This window comes from Pezoporus flaviventris, unplaced genomic scaffold, assembly GCF_033815535.1.
Source record: "Pezoporus flaviventris isolate CSIRO_AGI_PZ_B2104156 unplaced genomic scaffold, CSIRO_AGI_Pfla_v1 ptg000041l, whole genome shotgun sequence".
Taxonomy (NCBI): domain Eukaryota; kingdom Metazoa; phylum Chordata; class Aves; order Psittaciformes; family Psittacidae; genus Pezoporus; species Pezoporus flaviventris.
In genome coordinates, this window is record NW_026892589.1 from 12,887,172 (window position 1) to 12,902,960 (window position 15,789).

Genomic DNA, 15,789 nt, shown 5'->3' on the forward strand with positions numbered 1-15,789 from the left:
AAAGAATTACAAAAGATATTTTGAATACAAAACCACTTCAGCCTCACTGAAAAGAAGCCATCGAGTGTTGCACACTAACATTATCAGTGCATTCTTGCCAGCATTTTGGAGTAGAACATTTTTGAGTTTCCCTCTCAACTCTTTTTTCTATGGAAATTCTAAAGAAACCTTAAGTAAAAGCAATAGCTGCCTTTACATGGAAAGCTGTGAAACAAGAACAACTGTTGTTTCAGTAGTGTATAAGGATTGCTTTAAAATGGGAAAATGTTCACATCTTTGTATTACATGTATATCTAAAGGTGGAATTCAGTTAAATTCATTTTTCTGATGTTATCCAGAAATAACAACTTGCTTAACTTACAAACTATGCTAATAACATTCATTGTTTAACAAAATGTTTCTCAGAACCATTTTAAAGCAGATTGGAAAAGAATGGAGAACCGCAAGGTCTTTACTTGTTGAAAGTAATTGCTTCCCAAATAATCTCAGAGAAAAATACAAACACATATTTAGCCTACAAATCCTTGGAAACTCCTGTATCTACTCCATTGTTCTCTCTGGAAAAGTGTCCTCACATTATCCGAGCTTTTCACTGACTGCTGAAGCAGCCTGTGTATGGAAAAGCATGCAAAGCTACCACAGTTCTAATTACGAAGTTACCGTTTCAACCTCATTATATTAACATCCTGAAAAAGACAGTACTTACCTGCAATTGCTTTTTAAAAGTACGTATGATAGAACATATTCCTGGGTTTATAATATTCATTTTACCTCAAGGAAAGCTGTATGTGTGAGCATGAATATATATCTATACCTACCCTTAAGAATTTACACTGAAATTCTGATTTAGGACAAATTATGTCCAGTAGTGTTTTGACAAGCAACAGTATTACTAATGCTACTGGGACATCCATCAAAAGACGTCATGAGTGGAAATAAAGTACTAAAAAGCCCCTGCAAACCACAATTTGGCAAAGCAAATATTACAACTACAATTTAAGACCTCAAACCAAGCTACAACTACTAAGCTGGTGTTAAAAGCATTGGCACAGTTGATCTTTTTTGGATTTAATGAACTTTGCTACTTTAAAAAACAAACCACTGAACATTGCTGTCAATTCACAGCCCCATGTGCTGCTTCTGACTTGGATCCAAGTATCAGTTTTGCAGTTAAGACATCTTACCTGAGTTCTTCTGAAGAAATGAGTATACAGATACAGGCATACGCACACACACACCACTGAAGCTCAAAATTCATGCTACTTTGTAAAGTGTTCCAGCTATACCTATAGCAGGCACTGATCGTGGCAGGAGCAAGGATGTGTTTCAGCACGTGTTACACCCAGCAAAGTGCGTCATCAGAAATCTTCCACAACACAAATCAGTCTTGTTATTCAAATAGTGAAAACCATTACCCTAGTGTCTTCTAACTCCCTCTGGAGTTTGTCAGCTTTGGTCTTTTCAAAGAGTAGGCTCTGTTCAAGCTCCTTAATGCGGGCATGCTCCAGTTTGGTCTGCGTCTGTTAGTAAAAAGGGAAAGGAAGAGAACACAACGGTGCCACCATCACATGCCAGCACAAGAGGAGGGAGCCACATGCAGGCCGTGCTGCCAGAATCTTCTACCATTGATGAGCAGAGAAGATGCAGTGGATAAAATGAACAGGGAAATGCTACGGATGAGAAAGATGGGCTGAGAGTATAAATAGACTGACATGTGAAAAACATAAAAAATGGTAAAAAAAAAGATCACAAACGAAGAAATATGAACAAAAAAGTTCCATGCAGCTGAGTAGAAGTTATTTATCAGTACATGAAGTTTTCAGCACAAATTAGAATAGTTATGTAAAAATATATATGTGTATAGATATCTATACCTGTCCTAATAGGGTGGTAAAACCCTCTACCTGTCATCCCACTAACTTTTTTCTCTAATGTATTTGGCTTATTTTATGATTTAGTTATGAACTAGGGGACAAAAATTCACCACTGAAGCTCATGTGACAATCAAACCTTTTTTTAAACACAGCTGTATCTCAAGTCTCAGGCATAAAAAAAATCCTTTTGGCAAAGACCTGGGCACATTAAGGCTCATTTGTCACTATATATTATTTGAATAGAAAAGGATGGCTGTCTAAAACTGCAGAACTCTCCTAGTTTCCCCCACTCCTCCTCTTTCAGGAAGAGGACAAGCAACAAGTATCAACCCTAACTATTCTATGATTCTACGATTCTGCAAAAGGAGGTAAAGAAGTGAATCAGTCTGGTTGCTTCATAGTTACTGAAGTCTAAATACCTTGAACAAGATATGGAAGTAAGGAAAGGAAAAAGATACATGTAATTCTAACAGGTTCCTAAAGAGAAGCAGGAAGCAGAGGAATGTGAGCAGCTATCTCCTCCTGCCTTTTGCTTACAAACAGGTACAATCCTTAGCAGGAACACAGAATTGGATATTCTGGCTTGAGACCCAGATACTCCCAGAGGCTTGCAAGAGTGCTTCAAGTTTGACAGATGCAGGTTAAGTCAAGCAGGCAGTTCAGATGTGACCTGCACCTCTGAAATGGGGAGTTGAGGGAGAGAAAAGAAACCTGAAGAGGTAAGAAAGAAGTAAGTGCCACACTTATTTCTGAAGTGCTGAGATTCAAGTGTTGTGTCGGTCTTGACTGGTCACTTAGATTAAATTTACTGAGCAATCCAAATGAAAAGGATTACAAAGTCTCTTGTTGCTTCACAGTGTCTTTTCCAAGACGAGCAGCTTCTCAGGGCTTACCCACAAAGTGAATAAGGTGGATGTCTGGAAGAAGACTAGATGAAGTGGAAGATGGGTTTATTAACTGATGAAGTTGTATCCATCAGTCTTGATGAAAGCCACAGTTAATTAACAGAAGAGAGTCCTGCAGCCCAAAGAGCTATACAGTGAACACCAGATTGAAAGAACCTGAAAAGGCAGGAAGATACATGAATAATTCCAAAGCCACAGCACTGTGTGCACAGCTGGCAGGACACTGCTGCTTCCTTGATCTTTATCATACGATATGTAAAAACCCCTACAGAATTGTTATTTATAGACTGACAAGCTGATTAGCACTGCCTCCAAACCAGACACAGCAGTTCAAGATCTTATGAAGTCTCTGCAGAGCAAGTGGGATGGGGATGAGCCTCTTGTTATGTACACTTCAGGCCTGTTCTCCTCCAGACACAGTATTCCTTCTGACAGCATCAAGTTACTTTCTTTCCCAAAAGCATGCAGACATCTGGTGGTTTTAAACATTTTTTCAGCTGAAAACAGTTGGCTGTGTTACTATGTACTTAACGAGGTCCATAATAGTAAATTCCAAACACTCAAAGTTGTTTCTTAGATGCATCTGTATTTTCAAATTCCATAGCAGATTTGTATCTCTCCCAGTGGAAGATCTTCAGTGTACATGGGGAAAACCCCCCTGAGAACAGAGATTACTGGTTTTGCATCCCAGAGCATTTGAAAATAGAACTAAGTACTCTATGGGAAATAACATTCTATAAGTGGTTGCCCTATCAGACAGGTTAGTGTTAGTTCTGATCCACAACAAAATCCTCAGTTTGAAAAGTAATCTATTGTAAGAAAAACAGAACGTTGATACCTTCCTTGTTCTAATTCACTAATGGGATCTATTAAAAACCAAACCTGATCGTTGCAGGATTCTCCTTGCATGACTTACACAAACTTAAGATAGTGTATTTTGCAGTTCTACATAAACCCCAGAACACTTTCATCATTTATTTGATAGACATTGCTTTACTCCTGTGAAGATCAGATATACCATCACTGATTACTGGTCTGGGTTTTTTGTTTTTAATCCAATCTCTTATATATTACAAAGGGAAATAAGTTAAAATCCTACCAAAATGGAAATAAAAGATTAAAAAAAACACTCCAGAGATCTTTGCTGGACACCTTTTTCCCCATTTAGGGCATGAGGGATTATCTTTAAACAAGTCTGATTTCCAAGGGACAGGTTCCAGTTTCCCCAAGGTAAAAATCACTGCAAAATTTTGAATCACTCAGATTTCTCTTCTGATCATGTATAGAGGGAGATGTCGAAATGATTTAAGTTTCTCTTTGAGGAACCCCAGAGCACAGTAAACTGAGAAGAGCAGAGTACTACAGAAAGAAGTATTTGATTGTAAATCTTAATTTGAATGGAAGAGTAAAACAGAAAAGACCATCTCCCCCCCCAAAAAGGAAGTATCTTCACCAAAGCTTCACAATTAGATTAAGAGTCCTAGGAAAATGGGACAAGCCTTACTCTGCTTTGAACCTTAAAGAATCCCACTCCAATGAAGTTTAGAGACCAGTCACCGGCTATTTTCAGCACCTGTGTATTCCAGCTACTCCTTCACTTCGAAACAAACCTCAGTGTTCAGTTCTCCATCTATAGGTCACACTGTGAAATTGTGCTGAAGCCATAAATGCTGATAACAGCTTCTAGGATAGGGGCAAGATGACTTTCAGTCCTTTCGTGCTGGGATAACAATCACAGAACACAACTGAGATCATGGAGCAGTAGCCTAGAAGTGATCACCCACTTCTCTCCTTTAGAGAGGGAAGATGTCCATTTTTAATGGAAAAATTAGAACAGGGGAATCAGGAGTAAAGATAGGATTAAACAAGGAGTGCACAAAACAAGAGAAAGGAAGGGCACATGCAGATTTACTTCTAACACACCGTCAGCCTGATTGGAAGACTAGAGGAGACCCAGATCGCTGAAGTAGCTTCGCAAAAGGAACACCTAAGAATGCACAGCAGGAAACCAGTTTTAGTCTTGAGAACTTCCTAATGTGGCTGGGGATGCAGCAGAGGAGGCAGCCTGGGATACATTTTCCTGATTCCAATCAAAGAGAGGGCTTTTAAATTCCACTATTCTGAGCTATGGAGGCAAGAGGGCTGCTTAAGCATCTTGTAAGGCAATGTCTGTTAGCCAGTAACACGTATTTTTCCTACGTAATTCAGAGAGAAGCTATATGAAGATGCAGTAAAATCAGACAGATATGCACACTGATTTGTTATCATCTCTCCCGTTAGCATTTCATGCTAACAAAAAATGGAAACAAACAAGGGGAGGTGAGGAACATACTGATTTTCTTCCTCAGAAAAAATAACCAGCTCATTGCATTCAGCATCCACTGAAAAGCAGCAGGAGCTCATAGGAGAGCATGTAGGACTTTGTGATGAGAACTAAAATCCTACATTTAAATGAAAGATGTTTCCAGATCCTGGACAGACATTTTCTACAAGCTCCTCTATTCTTCAGTCAGCTGCAAAGTTTTTGACCCTAGAGGATTCTAAGGACACATTCACCCTCTCTCCAGTTAATGGGGATTACAATGTTTAGTCATTACACACATTCTTTTCAATAGATGTTGTAATTGCTTTGAAAGCAACATGCACACAGATATTACAGTCAATGTTTCAATAACAGATTATGCAGTTAGTGAATAAGTATAAGCATTTTCTGCACACAATCTGTTAACATGGGATGTCTCTGCACACTTAAGTGCCCTCTTACATTTTCTGGGTCTTCCGAAATCTGCCTCTTTCGCTATCAGTAAAATTAAAGAAACAAACAAACAATATTTCACCTGCAGACTTAGCACTGTCATTCCAGCAAACAACAGGATACAGTTCATTATCTCAGTTTAAACTCTTGTAATTATGCAGCTTGGCAAACCAGAGTCTTTAAGCTGGTTTGCCACAACTAGCGACTGATTTAACAAAAAAGAAAAGCTTAAAATTATCCATGGACTAAACAATAAAAGGAACATTCTATGAAGAGTCTAGATAGGTATCTTAAAATGAATGGAAGACTAAAATAAAAGAAATGTTATATGAAATGAGTAATTTTCGTAAGGCTAGCACTTCAATCGGAAATGGTTCACAGGAACACAATGAAGTTTGTACTTTATACTGTGCAATGAGTTCTAATGTTTTTCTGATTAGACAGAATAGAGCAACTAAAAAGTATCTTGCTTATTAACTTGAAATTTGGGATAAAACTTGGCAATTGCCAAATACCTGCGGGTAATCATGAAATAATTTCTATTCTGATTGTGTAATAACACTGTTTCAGCCCAATATTAGTTATACAAACAGTACAAAGATAAAAACTGCACACATTAATGGCTGTGTAGGTTTTGTGTGCAGTAACTCTCAGGACAAAATTCTTTGATAATCTTCCCTAAGGAAATCACAGGGATTATGCAAAAACTGACTGAAGACAAACAGGACTGGTCTTCAGTATTAATTTTCAAAGCCATAAATATTAACTTGCAATTTCATAACTTCAACATTATTTGTATGGTCATTACTTTTGATAGCAAAAGGTGAAGTATTCTATGAATTAATTACTCTAAACAACTGCAGGCATTCCACAGTACAACCCTTCCTGAAGTGTGTAACAATGAAGGGTGTAATCCCAGTTTCAGAACAGTTTACTCAGGGACTGCAGAACTAGGCATCATTTTCATGTGACCTGCATATACTTGGACCAGTATTGCATTTATTATTCATTCTTGCCTTTCTCTTCTAGAGAACTATACACTTAATCTGAACTGACTGCAGTTCTGAATCCTACTATAAGTCTGATTTACAAAGCTGGAGATATTTTACCTCTAGGTCTCCTTTGGTAATGGATTCTTCTTCCACACGGAACTGAAGATCTTCAACTTTCCTGTGGGGAGAACTCATTAAAATTCAGGTAACTTTGAAAGAAAATGCTTTCAAGTTTACTTTTCAGTGGAAATCAGAATTACAGGGACATCATTCTGCTTGTACCAGTAAACTGCCAGAAACATTAAGGAGAAAGCGTCAGAGAGAAGGAAAGCCTCTGTCTTTAAAACAACTACTGACCAAGGCAGGAATCAGTCTTCCTGTTGCTCTATATGGAATTTTGTTGCATTTTCTGACAAGCTAAAAAGAAAACCTTTAAGTTATCATTGATTCTCTCATTCTTTCAACCCTTCTGCATATCCTCAAAAGAGCTGACCTAAATGAACAGTCTGATCTCACATTCTGTATGCTCTATCACTCTCCTAACAAACAGTCAGGAAGTCAGGACACATCCAAGAAACCCACGGACCTTTTGGAAGTGCACTGGTCAACTTGCATCAAAACTCTAGCACAGACACATGTATGTTAGGTGTCAGAATGAACTGCAAGATGCAGAATGGGAGTGCAAGCAAGAACATTGACTTGTCTTGCCCATATACAGGAGTTTTGGAATGAGAAGAAGGAGGTGAGAAGCTAATACCTGACTCAGAATTAATTTTGTGAGAAGCCATTTCTTCCCTTCCCTGACTCTGGTATGACCCCAATGACCAAGGGTCCAGATCTCCTCCTTTTCCCCTCGATCCCTTCAGCACTGTAAGATGCTGCAAAGGAAAAGACAAGCACATCTTTCCTTTGAATTACACACACTGCAGCTGACAGATGCAGAAATAACTGCATCAAAGAGTAACAGGTGATGGATCCCCAAAATAAAGGACAGTAAGAACTTATTACTGGAAGAGGGTCTCACCACTGTGCTTTGGGAAACTGAATTAAAGATTATTTGACTTTAAGTCACTGCGGAGACTGATTTGAATGCATATTAAAGAGAACTTTGAAGGTAAATAAGCCTGGAGCAGTGAGGAGGAAGGAGAAATACTGCACTGCTGAGGCTGTGAAATGTTTTCCTGGCTGCAGGACATCACTTGGGTGAAGGGGCAGCAGACACACAGTGGCACTGTCACGCTGCTTAGCAACACACTGAAGGTGAGTTCAAGGCCATGGAGGATTGCGGTAAAACAGACCCCCACTGACCTGGCACTCAGCAAAAGTAGGTCCCCAGCCAGGCTGCCGAGGGGCTGCAAAGCTGCCTTTTCATTCATTCATTTATGTTTAATTGAAACCCCCACTGCATCATTTCACAGAGACTATACAAATCATTCCAGACCCAACCCTAGTGCTTGCTTTGAAAATACAGTTAGAGTGGGTCCCATAAAAAGGCAGCATGAAAACCGTAAAGGAATTGCCAGGGTTTACCACTGCATTTTCTCATCTGTGATTTCTAGTTTCAGACAGAGAGGTTGACAGCTGACTGGTTTCAGGGGCCTACAGGGCAGACTCACAATGGGTTTCTAAACAGACTCTTGGCTTTTCAAAAGCATTCCAAATCCAGCAAAACAATTCATCGGATTATCTCCTCACCTAACCCTGACCCCACAGTTTATCAGGTTATTTCCTTTCCTAACCTCACTTTACCTATTTTGTAATCTCACTTTCCTCAAATGGTTATGAAAAGGAATAAGAAAAGGCACTAAAATTAACAGTGTTAATATTTTCCTGTAAGAGACAGACCCTACCTAGAAGCACATGACTAATAGGAATAAATGATCCACAAGAGAAATAAACAGCAAATTCCTAATCCAGCACTGTCAGGGAATTAGATTATCAAAATTTTCATTTGGAAGTGGAAGAAGAGTGTTTAAAGAAGATCAGGTAAGATCCATTCATTTCATATACATAGGAAAAAATCCTTTATAACAGAAAGCAATACTAAAAGGAATGAGTTGCATGAAATCCAGCTATAAACAACAGTTATACCCTCTAAGCAAGTCCACTTTCTTCAGCTTTTCCTCCCCAAATTTAAGAGAGGGGTTATTTCAGTATTAATTTTAAGATACTGCAATATGATTTTTTACAATAATTGCCCACATCTGTATTACTCAGAATTAGTTTCATATTTGAAAGTCACCACAGCATCTGCTTTTAATGCAAAGTTTAACAGTTCTACTAATGAAGACAGGTTTGGGTTACCTTTTCTCTTCCTCGAGCTGATTGAGAAGCTCCACCTTCTCCCTGTCAGCAGCCTCCACCATAGCTCGTAGCTGGTCCATTTTTGCTTCCATCTCCAGTACATGCTGATCAGCGGGAGGAATAAGAACAAAATCTATTAAGATGGGCAATATGCAATTTTTTTCCAAGTTACATATCTACACCTCAGTAATCACCATTTGGTAAAGCGATGGGCCAAGGGATGGGAAGGTTATCACACTCAAATATGTATATAATAAAAGAGTGTACAGATGTGTAGAGAAACTCAACAAAAATGAGTTAAAGTAGATCTGCTATCTCATCAAGCCAAAGCTCTCGTAAGGACAATACCACACGTACAGACTACTTTAACTTTAGACTATCGCCTCTTACTCCCAGACCTTTTCAGTAAGAAATCACAATCTTGGAAATTAAGTCAACTGCATTAAAGCCTCTATTTTAAGAACAGCGATACCACTCTTACCCGATCATGTCCATCACGAACAAGTGCTAATTCCTGCTCTATTTCCCCTACGTGACTGGTTGCTTTTGCAACTTCTGCCCTCTCCAGGTCCCTTTCTGCCAGGAGCTGTTCAATGTGTTGTTGCTTCTCCTTCAGTGCCTCCTGTAGGGCTGTGGTACCAGATATTTTCCTTGCATACCGGGAAGATGTTTCTGTCAACTTCACAAAGTAAACAGGTTAAAAATCATTCTGTACCAAGTGAAAACAAGGGGTATCTCCAGACTCCACAAACACTGGGTTAGTGAAGCAAACACTTTCTGTGACCTACTGTAACTTTTCCTTTTCATTTTCTAGTATTGAATGGCCATACATGTGTAGTAAGACTGCCTTGTAGCAATCAGCAGCAGTGTGTAGGAGACAGAAGGGTTGAAGTGAAAACAGAAGGCTGGTCTCAGCTGAAGGTGTGCTTAGCAGACTCACACAAAGGCCAGCTCATTATGTCTGTAAGTATCTTTCTGCATTAAAAAAGAATGGCAGCCTTTTCGCAAGTTAAAAACTTTAGTTACCAAGTCATCATCTTGGGTCACCAGCAACAGTATAACATTTCCAAATGCTCTATCAAAAGCCTTTGGAACTCCAACCAGGATTTGGCACCTTTGCTACAGCAATAAAACATCCAGGATGAAAAGCATTTACCTTGACCTAAAAAGGCAGCCTTACAGCTAAAACCTTGTGAAGAAGAACAATTGGTATCTGATTAAAACATGTTCATGTCACTTGGAATTAATTTACTTCTAGAGGAAAAAAACACCTGAAAGATTAAATTTAATGAGTATAGATAAAAACGAATCCATCTGGTGAACTATGGCTAAAATGAACCTTGGGGTGTTCCTTGACCTTGCATGATCTCTGCTCCAGTGAATGGAACCAGTGTCAGTGAAAATTCAGCGTGGCCCTGTATTCCACTTCCTCAAGAGTTTTTAGCTAGAAGGGAAAGTAAATAAACTGAAATTATGTAGTAAAAGTGAGCAATAGTTGTGAAAACAGCAAAAACTGAACCAAAAAAGAAGATCTAATACGGTTTACAAAGCCTGACTTTAGGCTTAACAGTTGAGAAATTTGTTTAAGTCTTAAATGAGAACAACATCTCAGTTACAGACTTAACTGAAACTAAACCCAATAGCAAAAGGCTTGCTCTCCTGTTATGTTAACCTTTAGCTCTGCCTAACAGTACTGCCCAAGAATAGGAGCATGTTTCTTCCACGATCCTTTGAGATCAAGATGTTGAAGGGTACTTGCCATATACAGCCTGGAATGCTGACACTGGCCAACATCCCCCAGAGTAAGCGTAACGCAGACGTATTCTGGCATCACAAAAACACGCTTCCCTTTTTGTTGCCATGATTTCTAAACAATCCCTCTAACTTGTCTACTCACAGCCCTGAATGATACAGTTATAATCCACTGCAAATCCTCTATCAAGTGACTGAAAAGGTATGAGAGAGAATAAATCATCTTCCACTTTGATGCTTAGATTGTTTGTTTCAGATCTTCTTGGTTTCTAGAAGATTCCACATTCCAGAATGTACTGCATTTTAACAATTCTAGCTCTTCGTACCAAACTTAACTTAATTTCTGAGTCCAAAAGAAATCAAAAGATTTCAGAGAAACACAAATTTGGAAATAAATACAAACTGCATCAGACAGCCCTCTTAAATCATTACATCACCTGCTTTGACAGCTGCTTTTCTTACACAGGAAGAAGAAAACAGCAACAGCAATGAATAATTGACAAGACTATGTAAGAGCCCAGCAATGTCCAGACAGGTTACAGCTTTTCTACAGATTGAAGCCCAAGAAGTCTGCTGTGTCACAACTGATTTCAGGAAACCTGGTGTCTTCAGCAGCTTATCTTTTAAACAAAAAGTGTCAGAATTGTTTTGACAGTCCCTTTAACTTGAATGCCAACCAAATGTTCATGTTGCCGGAGGAACAGAGTTGGAAGAAAGCTACAATTCTAATTCCAGAAATAATGGATTACAGAAGCTTTACATTTTATGGCCCAAAACATGCCCTGGGGCACAGCACAGAGGGAAAATAAGCAAATATACTGTAGACATTTACAATGTGTAACTGTACTCTCTTGTTGATTAGAGTATCAAAGCATATGGAATGAGATATGGAGATCCATGTTAATGCTTCCCCATCAGCTCATGAAGCCTGCTCTGAACCCGAGGTAACTGCACCGATTTCAAACTAGGGGGCACTCTGCAGCTAGAAGTTTCCGAAGGGATTACCAAAGTCCCACTGTTTGTGCCAAATTCAAATCCCTCATGCTTTCTGTGATAAGGTATTAACCCTGCTGCCCTGACCAGCCGCTGACCTCTGCTTGCTTGTAATCTGCTCCACTTTTGAAGGGCTATAGTGAGTCACCTCTCTGCTCTGCAACTGCTGGTCAGTGGGACAGTATGCCAGCTCCCCAGCTGCACATCAGTGATCTCCTCGTTAGATACATTTATGTACTTTGATTTTAAAAAAGGAAAAATCTAGGGTGCCTGTGCAAGGAAACCCCAAGTATTTCTATTATTTTAATTGTTTTAAGAGAGAGACTTTTAAAATTCAGCTTTCCCAGAAGATTCCTGTTTTACTGCTGCAACCCAAGATTAGGACATGTATGTAAGAGAGCAACTTTAAAACAGTCCACAGTAACTGTATTAGGTGGAATTAGTAGTGTTAGAATTCACCTGAGCCACTGCACTGTGCAACACTTAGCCTGTATGAATTCACAGCATAAAAACCAAACGTAAAAGAAAAGAAAGAGGCTTCTTGTCAGCAAAGACTTGACAACTGCTACTTCTGTATTTCCCAGCTGACTCATCTCATTAACAGCAAAAGAAAACATTTTACATTTTGATCAATTTGAAGCTTCCTGCTGAATAAACCAAATTTCATCTAAGGAAGCCTTAGTGCATACCAGATCCTCAGACACAAACCTCCTATGACAGAGGTAGTGCTAGGAAAATGAACAACTAAATAGAGATTCCAGCCAGAGAATATCAATGTTTTTTGGGTTTGCTGGCATCACAAGCCTCTTTCTTATTGTAGTAACTCAGTTAGCCTGAATTAACGTTGTAAGCTTAAAACTCAGCCTGAATTAACTGTGTAAGCTTAAATATTCAAATATTCAGCTACTCTCCAGGGCTAGCTAAGATTTCCTTCCTTCATGCATGCTTTGAATGAAAAAAGGAGCACAATTAAATGTATACTGTGCTCTGTCCAAGATCTGTTCTAGTCCCAATTTATGCAAGTAGACCACAGGCAAGTGCCATGTAGATTCATTCCTGTTTGGGAATGTAAAGCATGCAATAGAAAAAGAAGCTTACTAGTCCTGTACGGCTTGGCTTGCTGCTTACTGAAGATGCCACAGAACTGAGGGAGCTCAGGGAAGATGCACTTGGACTACGCTTTATGGCTGTGGGAGTCGCGACCACTTTCCGCACGGTTGTCTTTGCTTTGGCTGGTGTGGTGGAGGGGAATCCGATCTTGGTAACTTTGTGGACAGGAGCAAACAAGCCATACTTTGGCTGACACTGAAAATACCTTTAAAAAAGCAAAGCAGAGAGATGAGAGTGTTAAATTAACTTCTGTCTTTTCAGATACAAGGGTCTGCGCTTCACAAAGCATTCTAGATCAATAGTCTGAAAGTACTAAAGGACAGGGTAACAGCTGGTGACAAACGCATCTGCAATAGATTGTCTTTAATTTTTTAAACACTAGATTTGGAAAGAGCACTTTGAGCAGCTGAAACAACCTGAAAACATCAGACTTCAGAAGTTCAAAAGAACCTCTTGAGCTAGACCTCTGTTTCCTAACAATTCCGTTCAGATTCAAAGCTTAACATGCCTGTCTTTCCTCCTTGATACATTCCTTTGAGCTGACAACAGTGTGCCAGCAGAGAGTTAAAAATAAAAATCAGATTTTACTTAAAGGAAATAGTTTTATATTTTATTAACAGGTACCTCTATACATGAATGTACATGTAATTATGCAGAACATTTCTCTTTGGTTAAGTATGACAAATGCCACTTAAAATTTTAAGTTGTGATCTCCTATGTTAAGGTGGCACAATCCTTGCAAAATCTCTTTTTAATTAATTAAATGACTGTTTCTTATACCAAATGAGACAGAAGGTTGAACTATGATGTGAATTAATGCTTTCTAAGTGTGACTTATTGAAGGAAGCTTCTATACCACTCCCAATCTTTACAGAGAGGCAACAATTGGTATAGGCGCTTTCAGCTCCTGTGATGCAGGAAGATTTCCCTCAAGTTCAGCTATTAGATACCCAGAGGAATGAATTAAGCATTCATTCCAAGCTGAGAAACGAAGCAGACGTTCAAAAAGCAGGAAATTGTGTTTTCCATTGCCAGTCTATGAATAAAACTCACAGGGGAGTAGAAGAGATCCACTAATCCCATAAATGTGGAGTTGATGCAGACTTTCAGAGATGTGTGGGTGTCATAAAATTCAAATCAGTGTCTAACGACCCAGCACCACCAGCAGACAGTCGGGATTACAGCCTAACGACTTCCCTTGATATAAGCTTCATGTAAGATACTAAAAGAACAACACAGAATAGAGAGATGCAAAAACTTTAAGGCGCCTGCTATCTGATGAAAGACTAACCTTGTTCCAGCAACAGCTCCATCATTCTTTCCCAGAGGTTCATCCAGTTCCACTCCACACCATTCTCCTTTAGCAAAGTCTGTTTCTCCCAAGAAACGCACAACTCCAGCTTTTGTTCCACCAACCTGAAGCAATAAGACACACAACTGTATTTACTGCACTTCCAAATTAAGATACCAAATGGAGCGAGAAAGCTTTTCAGTATAATCATATTCACGAAGCACATCAATGATGTGACCAGTTCTTATTTCCAGCTGCATATTCTTTTGCCTCCAAGTCTGTTTTAATGCTGAGCAGATCTTCACAGGCAAATTCTTCACAAAAGAAGAAAAATACAATTTCTCTAGCATTTAGTTCTGTCCAACTTGGTATTCAGGAAGTATGCCACGACTGAAGGCCACAATTCTATTAGATGACTTGATACTGATCTGGCTATATGATTAAAAACACATTTAAAAAGACTCATTATAACCAATGTACTGAATGCAATAGATTTGTACTATAGTTTCACATAAATTTCTATCAGCAAATAAGGATTTCTAAGAACTGCTTATGCTTACTCTGTGAGGAAAAGTAAAGAAATGAGAAAAAAGCCTTTTCTATTTTGCCTAAGGAATGATTCAGATAAATGACATTGTACAGCCCTCTTGCAGTTAAGGAACTAATCTAAAGCATGATGCACACTGCACTGCAAAGATGTAGATGCAAACAGCTATTTGAATTCCTGGAGAAGAGAGAATCATTATCTTTTCTTCACTAAAACCCAACCAACCAACCAAAAAAAAACCCAACCAAGTCCCCCTCAAACACTCCTAGATAGAAGACAAGAAACCAGGTGTTTTCAGACTTAGAATACTCAATATTTACAGCCATTCCAATGACTCACAATGTCTGCAAGATCCAGGTTTTCATAATGCCCAGGGGAGGGAAGAATTAAATTAAGCGAAGAAGCAGAAGGTGTTAATGTGGCTGCCACTTGCCAAGATGGGCCACAAGCCAGAACTGCAGGATTCCTGCAGGTCAGAATGACAATATGTTGTGCCCCATTTGTGTGAAAATCTGTTCAGCCTGCATCTAGCATTAAGAAAACAAGCAACTGTTAATGAAAACCTCTTTAGGAAAGTCATTGAATTCGACATGGACTTTTTTAGGGCCATTAGGGTTTTTTTCCACCTCTGTTTTCCAGTGCACAGATTACACAATGAGGAATACTTTGAGAGCTTGGATGAAATATGCTAACACCAGGACTGTTACTTCCCTTTTCATATACTAAAATGTAAATTAAAACTTCATATAATTTTTACATCAGACATTCTATTTATTAGGGAGAACTTCCGAGGATAACCAGAGAACAAGCTGCCTGTGCCACAAATTAAGGTGCATGATGACAGTACACCAGATAATTCATATTAATACATTTGGGAAGTGTTCACACAAAAGGTTAACTGTGAGGAATCTAGGAATGGAGGGTATTACCTTTCATGAAAGCACTAAGTGTCCACAAAGCACTAAGCTAGTACACAGTAGCTGCCACACACATTTTGCTTTAGCTTCTGGCTCATCAACTTCCCAGAGCCGACAGCTCTGTCAGTGATGCAAGGCTTCAGCTGATGGGTAAAAAACCCCCCTAATCCACTCAAACCTCTGAAAACCAGGGAAGAATAATTAACCCTTTAGATATTACTAAAATAAAATAGCCGAGAGAGCTATTTCATCCCTATTCATGGTGGGAGCCCCCTTCTCTCTCATTAGAGGCAGTCTTGAAACAATAGTTCATCTGCAGATCCCCTTTACATCTGGCTTAAAGTGGCAC

The 15,789-nt window shown here is 39.1% G+C and overlaps 1 protein-coding gene across 15 annotated transcripts in view; it reads right to left on the reverse strand.

Annotated features, from left to right (window-relative positions):
- CLIP1 (CAP-Gly domain containing linker protein 1) overlaps window positions 1-15,789 on the reverse strand; it is a 67,005-nt gene that overhangs the window by 27,809 nt on the left and 23,407 nt on the right. For 8 of the 15 annotated variants that reach the window (XM_061466323.1, XM_061466324.1, XM_061466325.1 and 5 more), the window contains 7 exons: window positions 13,977-14,101; window positions 12,674-12,890; window positions 9,312-9,509; window positions 8,831-8,934; window positions 6,644-6,704; window positions 5,544-5,576; window positions 1,416-1,520 (listed from right to left, as the gene is read on the reverse strand). In XM_061466323.1, coding sequence (XP_061322307.1) covers window positions 1,416-1,520; window positions 5,544-5,576; window positions 6,644-6,704; window positions 8,831-8,934; window positions 9,312-9,509; window positions 12,674-12,890; window positions 13,977-14,101 — 843 coding nt within the window. The remainder of the gene's footprint in view (window positions 1-1,415; window positions 1,521-5,543; window positions 5,577-6,643; window positions 6,705-8,830; window positions 8,935-9,311; window positions 9,510-12,673; window positions 12,891-13,976; window positions 14,102-15,789) is intronic. The other 7 variants (XM_061466337.1, XM_061466330.1, XM_061466336.1 and 4 more) reach the window with 4 other exon arrangements.